The sequence below is a fragment of the Aulostomus chinensis genome, chromosome 2, assembly GCF_037954235.1.
Source record: "Aulostomus chinensis isolate RoL2024-O1b breed Wild chromosome 2, RoL_Achi_v1.0, whole genome shotgun sequence".
Lineage (NCBI taxonomy): Eukaryota > Metazoa > Chordata > Actinopteri > Syngnathiformes > Aulostomidae > Aulostomus > Aulostomus chinensis.
Window position 1 is genome coordinate 1,749,003 of NC_141321.1, and position 15,566 is coordinate 1,764,568.

Sequence of the window (15,566 nt, forward strand, 5' to 3'; positions counted from 1 at the left end):
GCTAGCTATCAATTTTATTATCAAATACAAATACACATATTTGGAAAAAAGATCACAATGCGTCCACGGGCCGTAGTTTGGGGACCACTGATCTACAGCATTTGAGTTCCAGCCCAGCTTAAAAGTATATATATTTTTGAGGTAGCCAGATATTCGTCACATAGTATTGTGTGTTATGCCACCAGTCAAAGTATCAATAAAAGTATTGATCCTCATCAGCATCATCCTGGACCAGCACCATTTTTCTGCTCCTCCTTCTCCTCCTCCTACAGCGGCACCTGCAGGAGGAGGAGAAGGAGGAGGAATAGTACCTATGGTGTGTGTGTGTGTGTGTGTGTGTGTGTGTGTGTGTGTGTGTGTGTGTGTGTGTGTGTGTGTGTTTAATGCACCCCCTGAATCGAACCGTTCATAGTCTAGACTGCCATCTAGTGGCAGAAACTGTGCGAATGGTTGAAGTGAAGCTAACATGCTTCTCGGAGCACTGATGCAAACACAAGCTTACAAATATAAAACTGAGCAAAAGATAAGCTTTCGAAATCTGGGCCTGCGGTTGCGTTGTGGTAGATGTTGGTGTTTACTTTCCATTACAGTTTAACTCGTATGTAGATGCAAGGCGGAGCATCGGAAGCACAGGCCAGAAGGTGATAAGAGCGGAAAGAAGTCTGTTATTTTAGTGCTGAGTGACCCAGTCTCACAGCTCTGCTTGGATTCAGCCCAGTCCGTAGACTTTACCCTGTCCACAAATAAAAAACGTGCTATCTTCTGACAGAATACATTTTCTGGCACTTTATGTAACATAATTATGCAATGGGATGGCTGGTAAAAGACACGCAGGCTTTAGGTGTGAGTGAAGTTTACGTAGAACGTAGAATGTAGAACTGTTCCTGCTGACTACTCAACTGTCCTCATGACAGCTGTTACCACTACTACTACTGCTGCTGCTACTACTACTACGAACACTACTACGAAAACTACTACAACTATCACTACTACCTCGACTGCTACTATGAATACTACGAATACTACTCATGTTTCTGTGCTCACAGGAAAAGTACAACTTTCACTACCTCAATGGTCAAAAAAATTGTGTTATTCATTTTGGTTCAGCAAGTGACTAAAATACTACCTTGACTATTACTTCCACCACTTCTGCTACAGTGGAGAAGTATTCTGATCCTTCGTGTTTTATTTTAATTTATTCTATTTTGCTGTAATTTATTTGATCTTATTTTCATTTATTTTATTTAATTGAACTGAATTTTGTTTGTCTTGTCTGTAACGCTCAGATGGGTGAGATGTTGCCTCTGTTGAAACTGCCTGAAATGGAGACCAGTTGAACCATTTTAGTTTAATCTTGAACATTGTAGTTTTCTATTAAATTGCATTGTATGTTTATATGAAAAATCCTGCTCTGGAAATACAAATAATGAGAGTGGTGATGATGCGGAGGGGCCTTCCTCTGCCTGTAGCGTGTCGACCTTTCTGCTGGCAACATGTTCACCAGGTCTCCATGGATGGGCACCGGAAGCCTGGGGGGGATTTGTTCCCCGTGAGTTTGAGTCTCGTCTACTGGTTCAATCAGCAGGTTATTACTGGTAACTCTGGTCCAAATGGAGGCCTGCTGGCCGAGGCTCTGCTGGGGCCAACGGACAGTTGGACGTCATGCAGGGGGTGTTATGGTCTGCTTCTTGGAACTGGAATTGGGAGAGAGGGTTATCAGCAACTGATAAGGGCCACATTTAAAAGGCTGGCTGGAGATGAGACCAGCTCACTCAGCCAGCCAGGGGGGAGCAGCCACACAGCTTTTACAGATCTGAAGAGCCATGGCACCACATGAGGTCCTCGCGTCTGTTGTCAGCCTATGTCTTGTGGTGGGGGTTGGTTGTGTGCCACTGGTAGACCAGGAGCCCCACATTGCCCATGGCTGGGACCAGGTGGTGCGGCTCAGGCACCTGTACGCTGTCCGATCGGGACTGCACCTGCTGATCCGGGAGGATGGAGAGATCGTGGGCTCTGCAGAGCAAACGCCCCTCAGTAAGTGGGACACACACGGCCCTCACTGACAGATGACTGCAGCAGGTTTTCACTCATCTACATCTGACCTGCAGGTCTGCTGGAGCTGCGGGCCGTGGACCCTGGCTGCGTTGTCATCAGAGGTGCAGTAACAGCACGCTTCCTCTGCATGGAGGCTGATGGCACGCTGTACTCATCAGTGAGTAGTCCGTGTACTTCTACATGACAGCTTGAGTCATCTGGCTAAACCTCCAGAGGTCACATGTCCAGCTGTTATTGAACTTGGCAAGTGGAAAGAAAACATCATCAATAATTAGTTCAGATGAATGCAGCACTAAAATAAGATCAGATGTTGATATGTACTTGATGTTGGACTCCAGTACATCATTGAACACTTCATATACTCACATGGCAAAACGTTACTTTGCAGGCAACTGCATCTTACACATGGTGTCAGTGGTTCATGTGCTAATTATAATTAATTATTTCAAATCAGACAGACACAATCGGGACTGTATCACATGCATAATTATTTGTCAACTCTGAAAAATCAAAATGTTCCAACCAAGATTTTGGTGCACAATTTCTTCCGCACGTGCACACAGACTGACATTCCGTCCCGTTCCAGCCCAGCTGAAGGAGAGACCATCGGCTGGTCCTCGTCTAGTTGCGGACAGCCACGTTTTCGGAGGAATATTTAGGATGTGACTTCTCTTTACGTCAGTATTTTTCCACAGACGTCACCAGCGTCACTGCCTGTATATTATGAGTTCATGGATAAAATCAGGTTATATTTCACAAAGCTCCAGGCATGAGGACGATAAAGAGACTCGGTTCCGAGACTGACGAGTCTCATCGTATGAGTACCCCTCCGACCGCGTCGACATCCTGGAACTGTTCCTTTTATTTTTGTCATACTTAGTTTATTTTAATATCCATTTTTCATTTATATATATATATATATATATATATATATAGAGAGAGAGAGAGAGAGAGAGAGAGAAATATATATATATATATTTTATATATATAGAGAGAGAAATATATATATATAGAAATCTTGAACATTGTAGTTCTAAATATACTTTTATATACATGTTACAACTTTATATAGTTACATGTATACATAAATGTTACAACATATATGCAAAATATTGCATTTTCTCATTTCTTTGTCTTGATAGTTTGTTATGAGATTGATGTGTGAAAAGTTATACTTTCTATTTCTATTTTCATGAACCTCTGAGTGATCGATACCGAGGATCACTCACCCCTGCCAGTTTTCAAACTCTACTGAATCGAGGTCAAGTGCACCTTGTAAAACTACAGTTGTGCACTTTAATCTTCTAAGGTGTTTTGTAGATGTTAAGTCGACTGCGTATTCAAAAGCAACAGCGTGCCAGACCAGTCAGTCAGTCAGTCATCCAAACTGCTCGGTTCATCAACCTTTGCCCGCTGTGGTGCAGGATCGGATGTTTGCAGAGTGAAAGCTTGAATGAAACGAGCCAGCAGAGGCAACAACAACCTTGGCCTCTGGCTGGTGGCCTCAGCAAACAGCCGTCCAAGAACTGAGGCAACACGAGTTTTTGTATTAAAAGGGGTGCCTGTGTCTAAGAACACCACACTGACGTACTAATGTGGGACACACATTGCACCAATGCGCACACACACGCACACACACCTCTACCACCATTTTCTTTGTAACGTCATTGATGAAACAACTGCAAACTGGCTCCAGTTTTACTTCTACTGCCGATGAATGACAGAAAAGAAGCGCAGTAGATAAAAGAAACTCCAGATTTATTGTTTCTGTTTGCAATGGTGAGGAAAACAGAAGAAGAGTGAGCAGAACCTGTCAAATGTGCATTTTAAATCTTTTTAAGTCAAATAAAATTAGATAGGGCTGCACGGTGGTGCAGTGGTCAGCACTGTGGCCTCACAGCAAGAAGGTTCCGGGTTCGAGTTCCGGCTCGGGCACGGGATGTTTCTGTGTGGAGTCTCTATGTTCTCCCCGTGTCTGCGTGGGTTCTCTCTGGGTACTCCAGCTTCCTCCCACAGTCCAAAGACATCAATTTGGGGACTAGGCTGACTGATACTCTAAATTGACCGTAGGTATGAATGTGAGTGTGAATGGTTGTTTGTCTCTCTATGTTGGCCCTGCGATGGACTGGCGACCTGTCCAGGGTGAACCCCGCCTCTCGCCCGTTGACGCTGGGATAGGCTCCAGCCCCCCCGCGACCCTTAATGTGTAGGAATAAGCGGAAGATGACGATGGATGGATGGATCAAATTAGATAAATCCATTTCAATCAAAGAAAGCAAGGATTTTACTTAAAAAAAGAACTTTAAAATGTTCAGTACAAGGTTGTGTTTTCAAATATGAATAATCTTTTGCAGCGTGTCTACAGCAGAGACGACTGCACCTTCAGGGAGAAGATCTTACCAGATGGGTACAACGTCTACATGTCAGACACACACGGTGCACTGCTAAGCCTGGGAAACCACCAGCAGAGGCTGCAGGGTCGAGACCGAGGGGTCGCAGCTCTGGCCCAGTTCCTCCCCAGAATCAGCACCCTGGATCAGGCCTCAGATCCAGCAGTGGAGGTCTTGCACGAGCCGGGGCAGGGCACTGCACAAACTGAGGAGCCAGTGGAGTCCATGGACTCTTTTGGGAAACTATCTCAAATCATTCACAGTCCCAGTTTCCACAAGAGATGAGAGGGCAGCACTATGGCGCTAATAGATGTGTCCTGCAGCAGGAGACGCCTCCAACTGCTGTCCCCTCGCATGTTCTCCCATCCGGGATAGACTGCACGTCCAAACCCAGAGGACTGCCAGAACCGGGCACTCAGATGAGACTCAGCGGTCCTGGGAGGGAGCCCCTACGTGCTGATGGTACATCGTCACTATCAGTGGCAATCTGAGAACTTACTGAACAAACACCTGCCATGGGCTTGTTCTCCTGGACACGCGGGGGCGCTGTGTGTTTGACGCTGAGCTTGGATCAGTAACAGAGGAGCAACCTGGCGCCGCATCAGTGCAAATCCAGACAGGAACGAAACAATATCAGCTGTTTGATTCCTGCATTATATTTAGGGAACACTCAAGAGTTCTGTGGGAAGGTGTTCCTTCGTCAGCAGAATCTTTGGAGATACAGCATCAGAGGACTGAAGAGGGACCTAGGACCTAGTAGTACTATAAACTAGGTGAAGACAACATAGAGCCAATATGCTTACTTCCTGTAACCACTAGGTGGTACTTTGACTATGATTGAAATGTGTGTAGTTTTGGCGTATTCCTGCTGACAAACCAACATCATGACTGCACTTCTGTAAGATCACCAGACGAGTAGAATGATGTTTGAAGCTCTGAATTCTTTTACTGAAATCTACTGGATTTACTGCATGTGTGCATGTTTCCTGTCCGATAGAGAACATTGTTGAATAAAGGAGCAGTCCAAGCAGGGCCACTATCTCTCTTTCATTAAACTCATACCAGCGGAACGTCCACATACAGGACATAGTTCTGCTTCTCAGTATGGGGGGCACCATGCTCCCAGAAGAACAAGCTACTGGAAGTCCATGTAAAAGTGACTGCTGCCATCTAGTGGAGGATCATGGAGGAACAAACAACTGAAATAAATGATGGGTTGGAGGGCTCGTTAGGTCGTTCTTACCATCAGTATCTCCCTTGGGGTGTACAGGCAGATCCATACTAGACAACACTTCACTTGTCCTGAACATTTCTGAATCTGTTTAGTTGACGCTAAACTCTGGAGTGGAGTTTGATTTGATGGAGAGTTTCTGGAGAGGCTCTGACTCAGACCCACCCCTCGCCCAAATGTGGTCCTCTCTGGTTTAAAAAGAACCAAGACCACCAACACTTGAGGCCAAACTTGAGGCTTCGTTTTGTGGGTGATATCACACTGGCTGTCAACTTGTTTTTATTCAGTCTGTGGTTTTCAGCCACCAGCCCAGCATCGCAGCCCAGGTGAACCTGTGACGATGAGAGTGCTTCACACATCTGCAGCACAACAGCAAGTTTGTCATGTGATAGCCAGGATCCCAGGAGCAGGCTGGGCCAAGATCCCCCAGAGACAGGAAGAGCCCCCATGGAGCAATAGAACCACGTTCCTACATGAACAACTGCACTGAGCCTGGGCTGCAGGCCCTTAGGTCAGAATGGAGGACTCCCCTAAGGTGGTGGAGAGGACCCCGCTAAGATCCTGGGGGACTTCCAGATCCAGACTGACTTAACCGGTGTTGGCTGACCAAGCGGACTTGTGTTGATGGACCAACACCAGAGAACGGTGGAGGTCTGTGTGCTCTGTGTGTGTGTCTGTGGGTCTCTTTAGTATCACATACAAAGATGTGTGTTCTCTCAGTTTGTCTGTCATTTCATTTACAAAAGGTTTCAGTTCAGTCAGGGAAGTCTGAAGAATCAGCAAAAATACAGTTGGCAAACACAATGACCAGTTTTCTTTAATAATGAGAAATAAAAGTTAATTTAATAGTAAAAACCTTTTCCCTTCTCATTCAGATTTCATATTCACACATTCAAAGTGAAGAAATTAAAGGAGAAAGATTTCTCTGATTTTGGTCTCACAGTTTAAGGGGGTGGAGGTGAGGGTGCAGACAGTTCATTAATCCTTTCGTATAAACACACAACAAAACCACTTCCGGTCAAGGCCACATCCACTTACAGTTCCTGTCTGGAATCAGACAACGACGTCTTGCTCCAGGCCTCATGAGGCTTTAGAGCATTAAACCTCCTTGACACTCCAGACAGAAGAGCAGGACTTGGTTCAGAGAAGCTTGGTCAGCATTTTAACCTTCACTTCTCTTGACCTTAACATTACTCAACCACCTGCATGAAGAACGCACAACAAAGAACGACACAGCATCCAGTGAATACATATACTCAAGTAAGTACAGCTATCTGCTTCCAACAAGGTCTGCATTAAAAACTCCACAAAATAAGTGAGATTTCCCTCTGGAAGTGCAAGATGGATTGTGGTCATAGCGTAGCCACAGGTCTGGCTGTCAAAGGGGAAATCATTTGCCTCTCTCATAAAGATAAGTTCGAAGTACTAGTTTAAATAATCAGTTTTATAGAGAAACCCATTTTCCCAGCAAGCCAAATATGTACCCTCTGCTCTTCAACGTGCATTTGATATGTCAAGATAGTTCAAAATGGAGGGAGGCCTCCGCCTGTGGAGTTGCAAGCTGGGAGGATATACTCTGGCCATCTCGATTTGAACATGAAACGATGGACAGCGAGGCCGTCAGAACAGTCTGCTTCAACCGCACACACAGTCCGCACGCACCATGGCGTAGTTAGAGTCTACACAGGCAGCAGCTTGTTTAGAAGCTTCCTGATATGTCGAGGAATGTTCTGATGTTTTGTGCTGATGAGGACGAACTCCGACCCCAGCACCTGAAGAGCTTTAAGAAGACACACTGCAGCCACCGCCATCAGGAGGAAAGATTCAGCTCATGTAAATGTTCCAACGGACCCAACACCGAGTGTCCAAGGTTGAGCTCATCTCAAGTGAAGGACTTCATACTCACCTGTCTTGCCTTTGCCAGGGCATCCCTGCCTGGCTGCAGTGAAACGTGCTGGTGTTTGACACTGAGGCTCGACTGTTACCGTCACCCACAGACACGGAATGGAGTCACTCTAGGAGACGCTGTGACCTCGGTGGGGAGTGAGAGCGCCTCTCACAGCTTCGGTACTGAAGAGATTTTTATCATTTAAATTGTTTGAATGTTTCTCTCTAAATTGGGACATAATGACACGTCATGATTGCATAGAGGATGTTTAGGGGGCGTGTTAAACCTTCTGACAAGGATGATGTCAGTCTCACAGAACGAAGGATGTGGGAGAGACACCGTTACTAAAAATATCAGATTATAATCCCGCCTGCAGACACGTGGATCTGCTATGAGATACCCAAGAGCCGCCATCTGAGTGTTTGTACTTGGAACGAGACAGCTGCAGCCAAGTCCTGGTCCAGGTCCTGGTCCTGGTTCTAGGTTCTCACAAGATTGGATTCTAATAAAAGATATCAATAAATGCAGTCAATTTTTTAAAAAATCCTCGATTATCATTAAAGTGGGAACGTTATCACATTTTTTAAAGGAGCACATCCTCCTAACTTGCAACTCTATCCAGATAGTTCAGCAGAGGTCTCACAAACAGAAACTGTTCTGGTTTTCTTTTCTACCACAACTCCTGAAGCATTCAGTCCCTAACACTCTGGGAGGGACTGTGCTTTTGTCTCTGCCATTTTTGTGTCCTTGGGTACCTGATGAAGAGCCAGTGTGGGCTGTTGTATTCAGTGTTGTGACTCTTCCTCTATCATCTGTTGGTAACTTCAAACGGATCTGAAGCTGAAGTGGGGTCAGCAATATCGCATCTGAACCGGCACACAATCCCCCTCCTCTCACTTCAACATTACAGCAGTCTCATGAAAGTGTGCTGTCCTCCCAGATCCGGTCAGTAGTTGCTCAGAGCCAGGAGAAGATGAGACTTGGTTCAGGTCGCCTCAGGAGTTCAGGTCTGTTTGAAGACATCTGCGGCTGTGTCCGGTCAGGCTGCTGGTGAAGGTGGAAGGATGCTGCCCACATCCAGAGGACAGTTCTGTTTACATGCATATATGTTGTGGGAGACCTGAGAGAACCAAGGTTGGGCCTCCTCCAGTTCAGGAGGTGGAGGAATAGGTGGAAGATATGCCCATGAAGTTTTATTAAAAGAAGAAAAGTGTGTGTGTTCAGCCGCAGGACAACAGCTACTGGTTGTGAGGTCAGTGTGTCCTCTTGTAGTAAATCATGGTTGCCACCAAAATGACTGACGCTACTACAGCTACCGTTCTCCAGCCAGTAAATCCCTGAATCACCCCTTCCTAGAAGAAAAAAAAGACAGCAGGATGAGCATGTGACCAGTGGCCGAGCCTTTCAGTGGCGTGTGAGAGACGGGGGACTGACCCAGCCGCCCTGCTGAACCAGCCAACCGTAGAGCTGCTCTCGGATGAACTGCAGGACCCAACTGATGATGAGTCGAATGTTTTCCAGGTGGTTGGTGGTCAGGGCCTTTGAGAGAACACCACAACACCAGTAAGAACAGCTCCGTCATCATGGCCATTTGATCATGTGATGTCAATAGTACTAAACAACCAGCCCCTTTATCTCTGCTGTACCTGGAGGATGGACCAGTGGACCTGCTGACGTCATGTGATGTCAATACACCGTTAAACTTCGTTTTAGAATTTTTCTGAATAAGGCCCTGAAAAACAGCTAAGGCTCTGACAAAACAATAAAGTATAACTGCTTTTATTTTGAAGGCAAAATCACAACACTGGAAGTCATTTGCAGGCAAATGTTGCTAATTTGCTCCCATTTCTGAGAAGCAAGTTTGTCCCTCAGTCAGCTGCTAGCTACAATGGCTGCACATGGGAGGCGGTGAAAGGCTACACCTCCGTAACCTCTAGAGAAACCAGAGAGCTAAACACCCTTCGTGTTCCAGGTTCACCTCTCTGACCTCCAGGGGAGGAACCATCATGTAGTGCTAAAAACAACAGCAAAAGTATTCTGTGGTTGTGCTTGCTTAGCTTGTCTCATTTTTCAAAACTAAAATGATCATGTTGTCAGCAGAGACACAACGTTCACATTTAAGTGCCTGTGGGGATTTACATCAATCCAGTACTGAGAGGCTGAGACCAGCTGGGATCTCTGAAGAAGGCAGACCAGAGCTCAGTCACCAGGGTTCTAACCTGACTTGAACTTCTCACACTGAAGACAGGAACATGGACACGCGTGTGTGGAGTGTTACCTTGTATATGAGTCTGTAGGCCAGATGGAAGAGAGCCACCACTCGACCCCAGTTGATGCCATCAGCAAAGATTCTCCTGGCCACCTTCATGAAGACGTCCTGAGCACAGTTCCCCTGAACCTGGTTGATCAGTCTGACAGGGAGAAACAGACACTCAGGTGTGTGTGGGGCTCAGGGGTCCAACAATCTAATCCAGTGATCTCAAACGGCCTCAGTCATGCTTAGATCTGTTCCAACCGTCTTCCCCCTCAGCCAGAAGTAGGCTGAACATGCCAGACATCAAAGACCAGAGTCCAACTGTCCTGACCCTCTGCTGGTGCTGAACGTTGTGAGGATTAAAATCCGTGCTTTGCTCCAAACAGAATCATGGTCCAGGTCGTCAACATGCAAGCTGAGTGCAGCTGCTGCTGCTGATCTCTCTACTGGACCAGTCCTGTGCACCTCCACTGATCCCAGGCCCCAAAAAAAATCAAAACAGAACAAAAACTGATCAATGTTCACACTTTCCTACAGTTGTTAGATTTCCTCACTGCTGTTTGATGGGCCCTTACGGAAAGTCTACGTGAACTGAGTTTCAGATCTGTGTGTACAACTGAAGACCAGGGGGAGTTTGGCCTCCTCACTCTCCGCCTTCATGGTCCAATCCGGCTGAGAGGTTCTCCATCTAGACCTCCCATACCCACCTACACTACCATTGCAATTGCACTTTTTAAACGTAATTGTTCAAAAATGCTAAAGACAACATTGATGATTTCTCTTCTGCTTCCTGCAGCGTGGTTGGACTGGGGCACCCGCATTACTGAACTAACAATAATACGGTGGGCATGCTGACTTACGGCAGCACCGGGCCACCAGTGTCTACAAAGACTCGTCCGGGCTCTAAGCTACTGAGTCACTCGTGACCTCGCAAACAATCCCACTGGTTCACAGGCTGCTGTGAAATACGCAACTTCTGCCCAAAAGAGTCCGTCTCCCTTAAGAAGATAAAATACAAGATTATTAGCTCTTTAGCAAGATTATTATCTTAATAAACGCATCGATGACTTTAAATTCTGGACACGGAAACTATTTCACATCTGATTATCAGAAGTGAGAATCTGCCAAATTTCTCACACAAACATTTTGTAATCTTTGGAGAACTGAACTGTTGGTATTTGTCAGTCTGTGCTTGATGCGCTGTGACGGGCTGGCACGGATGGGGACCAGTGGTGATGACGTACTGTTGGAACTCAGCATTCCGGTTCATCTCATCGGCGATCTTGAGCAGCTGCTCCACCACTTCTTTGATTTGTGGATCCTTCAGCTCATTTGATCTTCCTCCCAAATCCTCAGAGGACACGTGCCGATCAGGGTCCTCCGTATTTATCCGCTCTATCACATACCTGCCATGAACAAAGTATGTGTGAGAGAACACTGCAGGGGAGCTCTGCTACGTACTCGTGCTAGGACTCACCCTCTGAGGACCACCGCTCCTTGCTCCAGGATGGGATCATCGATCACGTCTGGAACAGTGAGGACTGCTTAGTTATTGGAAACCACTGATAGACAACCTATTCTGAGAGTAATATTGTACTGTATGCTCAAAAATTCCAAACATGGAGGATATATGTTCCATGGGAATGTGGCATAACAAAGTACAATAAACAGCAGCCTCATTCAGCCAAACATTGTGCTGGTGGAGAGCTGGGGGTCATGTGTGTACATATTCAGTCAGAGGCTGGGCTCTGCTCAGGATGTGTGCGGAATCATTTGTGTTAGAGAACTTCAACTAATATCAGCCCTGACGCCTGCACATCCAAATGAAGTTTAACATTCCCAGCAGGACTCACCCGTCCACCCGCCACCCTCCTGAAGGAGCTAGTCCCTCCCTGCAGCTGCCTGGACAACTCACTAATAACCAGGAGACTGGCTGGCCTGAGGAGGCGCGTAGGCTTCTCAGCAGGGACAAAGATCTTTGGAAATCCATGCAGAAACACCTCGACCTGGTTTCACTGTCTATGTCTGCTTTGAGCGAGGAAAAAATACACATTACATTTTATGATCATCCAGGGGCAGAGTGTATTTTTCTGTTCTCTGACTCTCTTTCTCGCTCAACAAACATAAAAAAAATATGTGAATAAATCATGAGGGGAACTGAAATCATGAGTCTGGGCTGAGGGGGCTCTGATCCAAAATGGCGGACCCGGTTGCTTGCGCACAAGCCAAACTCTTCTCCTCTGGCAAGTCATCATTCACTTCTCATTTCTTTTCCCACACTACCAAATGACCTGCATCAAGTAGCAGATTACGTCAATGAGGGTTTCAACAGACTTTGCACCATGATGGGCAATCAATCCTCTATCAACCAGCAAAGATAAAGCCGCACCTTACGAGCACGCAGCAGGAGTGACCACCTGGTTTTCACGAGTGTTCCTGAACACCTCACAGATGACCCGGAAAAATCTGTTAAGAGCTTCATGATCACACAAATGAAACCCTCCACTGACAGTCAGAACCACCACCACACAGTCAGAAACAACAGTCAGAACCACCACCACACAGTCAGAACCATCGCGACACAGTCAGAACCATCACAACACAGTCAGAACCAACACAGCACAGTCAGAGCCAACGCAACACAGTCAGAACCAACAGTCAGAACCATCACGTCACAGTCAGAACCATCGCAACACAGTCAGAATCATCACAACACAGTAAGAACCAACACAACACATTCAGAACCAACAGTCAGAACCATCACGTCACAGTCAGAACCACCACCACACAGTCAGAACCAACAGTCAGAAACATTGCGACACAGTCAGAATCATCGCGACACAGTAAGACCCAACACAACACAGTCAGAACCAACAGTCAGAACCACCACGACACAGTCAGAACCATCATGACACAGTCAGAACCATCACGACACAGTCAGACATTCACATTTATATCAGACATGAAGCATTTATTCTCAAAAGTCACTATGTAAGTTTGCAAAATGGAACATCTGTGGAACTGCTATCAGGCAATAAAATACAACCATCATCACACTCACAGCTGGATGCTTACAGCCCAAATACTGGCGACTCATCTTTGTTGAACACACAACTTGAAAACCTCAATGCAACGAATCCAACAGAAGCAGCTAAGCTGCATTTCCACTGAATGAAATCTTCAATAAGAAACCTCAGTTCCTAACCCACAGACTCCAGCAGGAACAACCAGACCTAGAAAATAACTGGAAACATCTCATTACACAAATAAGGAAAAAAAATCAAGTGCGCATCATGAAGGACTCAGCAGGGAGCACGCCCGGTAACGTGCTGTAGCATGTTCACAGATATTTATGGCAAATTATATCAACCAATTTTTCAACACTACTGACTCACCCCAGCTCCCTCCTGCCTAGACAGCCACACTGGAAGACCAGGAATAGAGACTCAACCATCCAGTGTTCTCTATCTCTTGCCTAGTAACAGATCACCGGATCCAGGGCGAGGCAAGGAGGCCCCCTTACTCCCTGTCCTTCCTGTCTCAATATAAAGAGCCACATCCACTCACCAGCAGCTTGATGAGGGACGTCTGTTCAACCTGTTTAACACCAGCCAGGCTGATCACATCACGAAGATTCAATAAGTTCAAACTCATGTTCACAGCAGCTTGAAAGAACACACCACAGCACCAGACACACAACGGTCATGTTCATGACAGCGATGACACTGACACAGCTGCCATTGTGACGCTCTCAACAAACGACATACACACACACACACACACACACACACTATATATATATACAGTCGTCCTCAAATTGTGATTTTTTCATTTAGTGATGAAATAAATGCATGTTTTCAAATTTGTGTATTAGCTTTATGTGACCAACAATTCAAAGAATGACAACAATACCAAATTTAAAAATATATATATATTTCTGGGATATTTTATTGATGGAGTTCCGAAAAAGGCCAAGTTCAAAATTATTCATACCCCTGACAATATTTCAACAAACAAGTGCCAAATGTGGTAATTTTTGTCCAGGAATTCCTTCAAGATGTCACAATGGAATAAAACCTTTTATTTAACATTATTGGACAAATGCTAAAGCAAAAAAAGACATCTTTCCAGAGGAGTATAAATAGTGGGAAAGTGTTCAGGTCATTGTCAATATCTGGTCATCATGGTAAGGAAGAAGGAGCTCAGTGAGGACCTGCGTCAGCGTCTTGTTTGTACCCACAGTGAAGGAAAGGGTTACAAGGCCATTTCCAAGCAGTATGGTGTCCCTGTCTCAACCGTCCAGAGCATCATCAACAAGCACAAGAGGTTCAACACTGTCAAAAACCTCAGTGGGCGTGGCCGAAAGCGTAAGGTGTCCCCCAAACTTGCCAGGAAAATCTGCCGAGAGATCAACACCAACCCACGGACCACAACCAAGGCCCTAATTCAAACGCTTGAGCAGACAGGGACAAAGGTGTCAAAGTCCACCATTGAGTGAGTTTTGCACAGAGGAGGTCTCCATGTACGTAAACCTCGGAAGATATACACACACACACACACACATATACATATATATATATATACATACACACATATATATATACATACACACACATATATATACACACACATATATATACACACACATATATATACACATATATATATATATATACACACATATACACACATATATATATATATATACATACACACACACACACACACACACACGTTTTTTCTGTTCATCTACAACAGCACTTGCTGCTGATCCCTCCATTTCATTCACTCAGCAGGGAAAAGCTCCACTGTTGGTTTCTGCTCAGGCCGCCTCACGACCTACTTCAGCTCGGCTAGAAATGGTTCCTGAACCGCACTCACTGTCCCGGGTCACCGTCCCAGCTCAGGCTGGAGGAAGACGTTGTTCCCTTAGCAGCAACTCCGGTCGGGTTCCCAGGTGGGCCACACAACTAGGAACCCATGTGCCCACTGAAGCGGTCCACCAGCGGCCCCTGATGGGACCGTTCCAGGATGTCGCCTCTGAATCCCACACGCTCGCATACATGAACGTAAGTGGAATGAACACGGCCAGCACAGAAGTAGCGCGGAAGCGAGTTGGAGAGTGATGGTATGTTGGAGGACAACTACTACTACTACTACTACTACTAATAATAATAATAATAATAGTAATAATAATAATGATAATAAAGAGGATGATGATGGCGGTAAGAGTCGTCAGACTCGAGTCTGGCTGCGGCTCAACAGTGACGAAGCTGACGGTCCCCCACATACCTTCCCCGCCCTCGGCACCTGGAGGCTCCAACTCTCTGTCCCTCTTCTCTTCTTCTTGGCTGTCAGCCATCGCCCAACGTCCTGTCAGCTCGCGCTCAGAAAGTCGGGGATCGGATTCGGCGGTTTAGATTTACAAGCCCAGCATTTATACACGAAACACGCCGAAAAAAGTCTAAACTCCGAACTCGCGTTTCCCCGTCAAAAGTTTTCGTCCTCCATTGAACAAGGAAGTGTCAGGGAAGCGCGCGCAGCGGGTGCGAGCGACGCGTCATCAAGGGGCGTGCACCTCTACTGCGAGTTATTTTTTAATTGTAAAATACAAATTGCAAGTATATTGCAAGTTATTCCTTCCAGAACCGAGCAGTGTTCCATGTATAAGGTACATTAAAAAATAAAATATAAACTGAACAACAACAGGAAAATAAAATAATAGGGTCTTCGCCAGAAGTGCCTTCT

At 45.9% G+C, this 15,566-nt stretch overlaps 2 protein-coding genes across 2 annotated transcripts; one reads left to right on the plus strand and one right to left on the minus strand.

Annotated features, from left to right (window-relative positions):
* Window positions 1–1,785: 1,785 nt before the first annotated feature.
* Window positions 1,786–6,611, plus strand: fgf19 (fibroblast growth factor 19). Its single transcript, XM_086222473.1, has 3 exons — window positions 1,786–2,034; window positions 2,109–2,212; window positions 4,410–6,611. The coding sequence occupies exons 1-3, from the start codon at window positions 1,824–1,826 to the stop codon at window positions 4,728–4,730; spliced, it is 636 nt and encodes a 211-aa protein (XP_086078599.1). The 5' UTR covers window positions 1,786–1,823; the 3' UTR covers window positions 4,731–6,611.
* Window positions 6,465–15,342, minus strand: LOC147268743 (apoptosis regulator BAX). Its single transcript, XM_086222480.1, has 6 exons — window positions 15,111–15,342; window positions 11,296–11,344; window positions 11,063–11,224; window positions 9,843–9,975; window positions 8,999–9,103; window positions 6,465–8,916 (listed from the first exon to the last, which is right to left on the minus strand). The coding sequence occupies exons 1-6, from the start codon at window positions 15,178–15,180 to the stop codon at window positions 8,818–8,820; spliced, it is 618 nt and encodes a 205-aa protein (XP_086078606.1). The 5' UTR covers window positions 15,181–15,342; the 3' UTR covers window positions 6,465–8,817.
* Between the last annotated feature and the right edge of the window lie 224 nt (window positions 15,343–15,566).

What these genes read in the sequence shown, in the direction of transcription:
- fgf19 (XM_086222473.1), top strand. Translation starts at nt 1,824, where the DNA reads ATGGCACCACATGAGGTCCTCGCGTCTGTTGTCAGCCTATGTCTTGTG. An exon ending in TGCAGAGCAAACGCCCCTCA is followed by an intron (nt 2,035 to 2,108) that starts GTAAGTGGGACA and finishes TCTGACCTGCAG; the next exon opens with GTCTGCTGGAGCTGCGGGCC. An exon ending in ATGGCACGCTGTACTCATCA is followed by an intron (nt 2,213 to 4,409) that starts GTGAGTAGTCCG and finishes AATCTTTTGCAG; the next exon opens with CGTGTCTACAGCAGAGACGA.
- LOC147268743 (XM_086222480.1), bottom strand. Translation starts at nt 15,180, where the DNA reads ATGGCTGACAGCCAAGAAGAAGAGAAGAGGGACAGAGAGTTGGAGCCT. An exon ending in GGAGCGGTGGTCCTCAGAGG is followed by an intron (nt 11,225 to 11,295) that starts GTGAGTCCTAGC and finishes TGTTCATGGCAG; the next exon opens with GTATGTGATAGAGCGGATAA. An exon ending in CCTACAGACTCATATACAAG is followed by an intron (nt 9,104 to 9,842) that starts GTAACACTCCAC and finishes GTTCTCTCAAAG; the next exon opens with GCCCTGACCACCAACCACCT.